The sequence below is a fragment of the Apaloderma vittatum genome, unplaced genomic scaffold (assembly GCF_000703405.1).
Source record: "Apaloderma vittatum isolate BGI_N311 unplaced genomic scaffold, ASM70340v1 scaffold4382, whole genome shotgun sequence".
In the NCBI taxonomy this organism is placed as follows: domain Eukaryota; kingdom Metazoa; phylum Chordata; class Aves; order Trogoniformes; family Trogonidae; genus Apaloderma; species Apaloderma vittatum.
In genome coordinates, this window is record NW_009705146.1 from 97,412 (window position 1) to 97,713 (window position 302).

The window sequence follows — 302 nt, forward strand, 5'->3', positions numbered from 1 at the left end:
CTGTCCGCTCAGCTGCTCCCACATGCTCCTTCCTGCCATATTCCTCATCTCCTTCGCTGCCCTGGTAGCCTGCCTGTCCCACAACCCCCTCTACATGATGGTTTTACGGTGAGCAACGGGCAGCTGGGGAAGTGTGATGTGATGGGTTCCCTGTGCTGGGACCAACGGGCCTCTTAAACGTGGAACCAGGCCAAGATGTTTGGCCAAATACAGAGCTGCTGCAGCAGCGCTGACCTCCCATTGGCTTCTCTCCTGCAGGGTGGTGAACCAGGACGAAAAGTCCTTTGCCATCGGAGTCCAAT

At 57.0% G+C, this 302-nt stretch overlaps 1 protein-coding gene across 1 annotated transcript in view; it reads left to right on the top strand.

Moving 5' to 3' along the window:
- The window catches only part of LOC104270805 (solute carrier organic anion transporter family member 2A1-like), a 29,359-nt gene that overhangs the window by 28,553 nt on the left and 504 nt on the right, over positions 1 to 302 (top strand). The window contains 2 exon segments of the mRNA XM_009865276.1: positions 1 to 108; positions 259 to 302. The exon segment at positions 1 to 108 is cut by the window's left edge and continues 33 nt beyond it. Of these exon segments, the coding sequence (XP_009863578.1) occupies positions 1 to 108; positions 259 to 302 (152 nt within the window).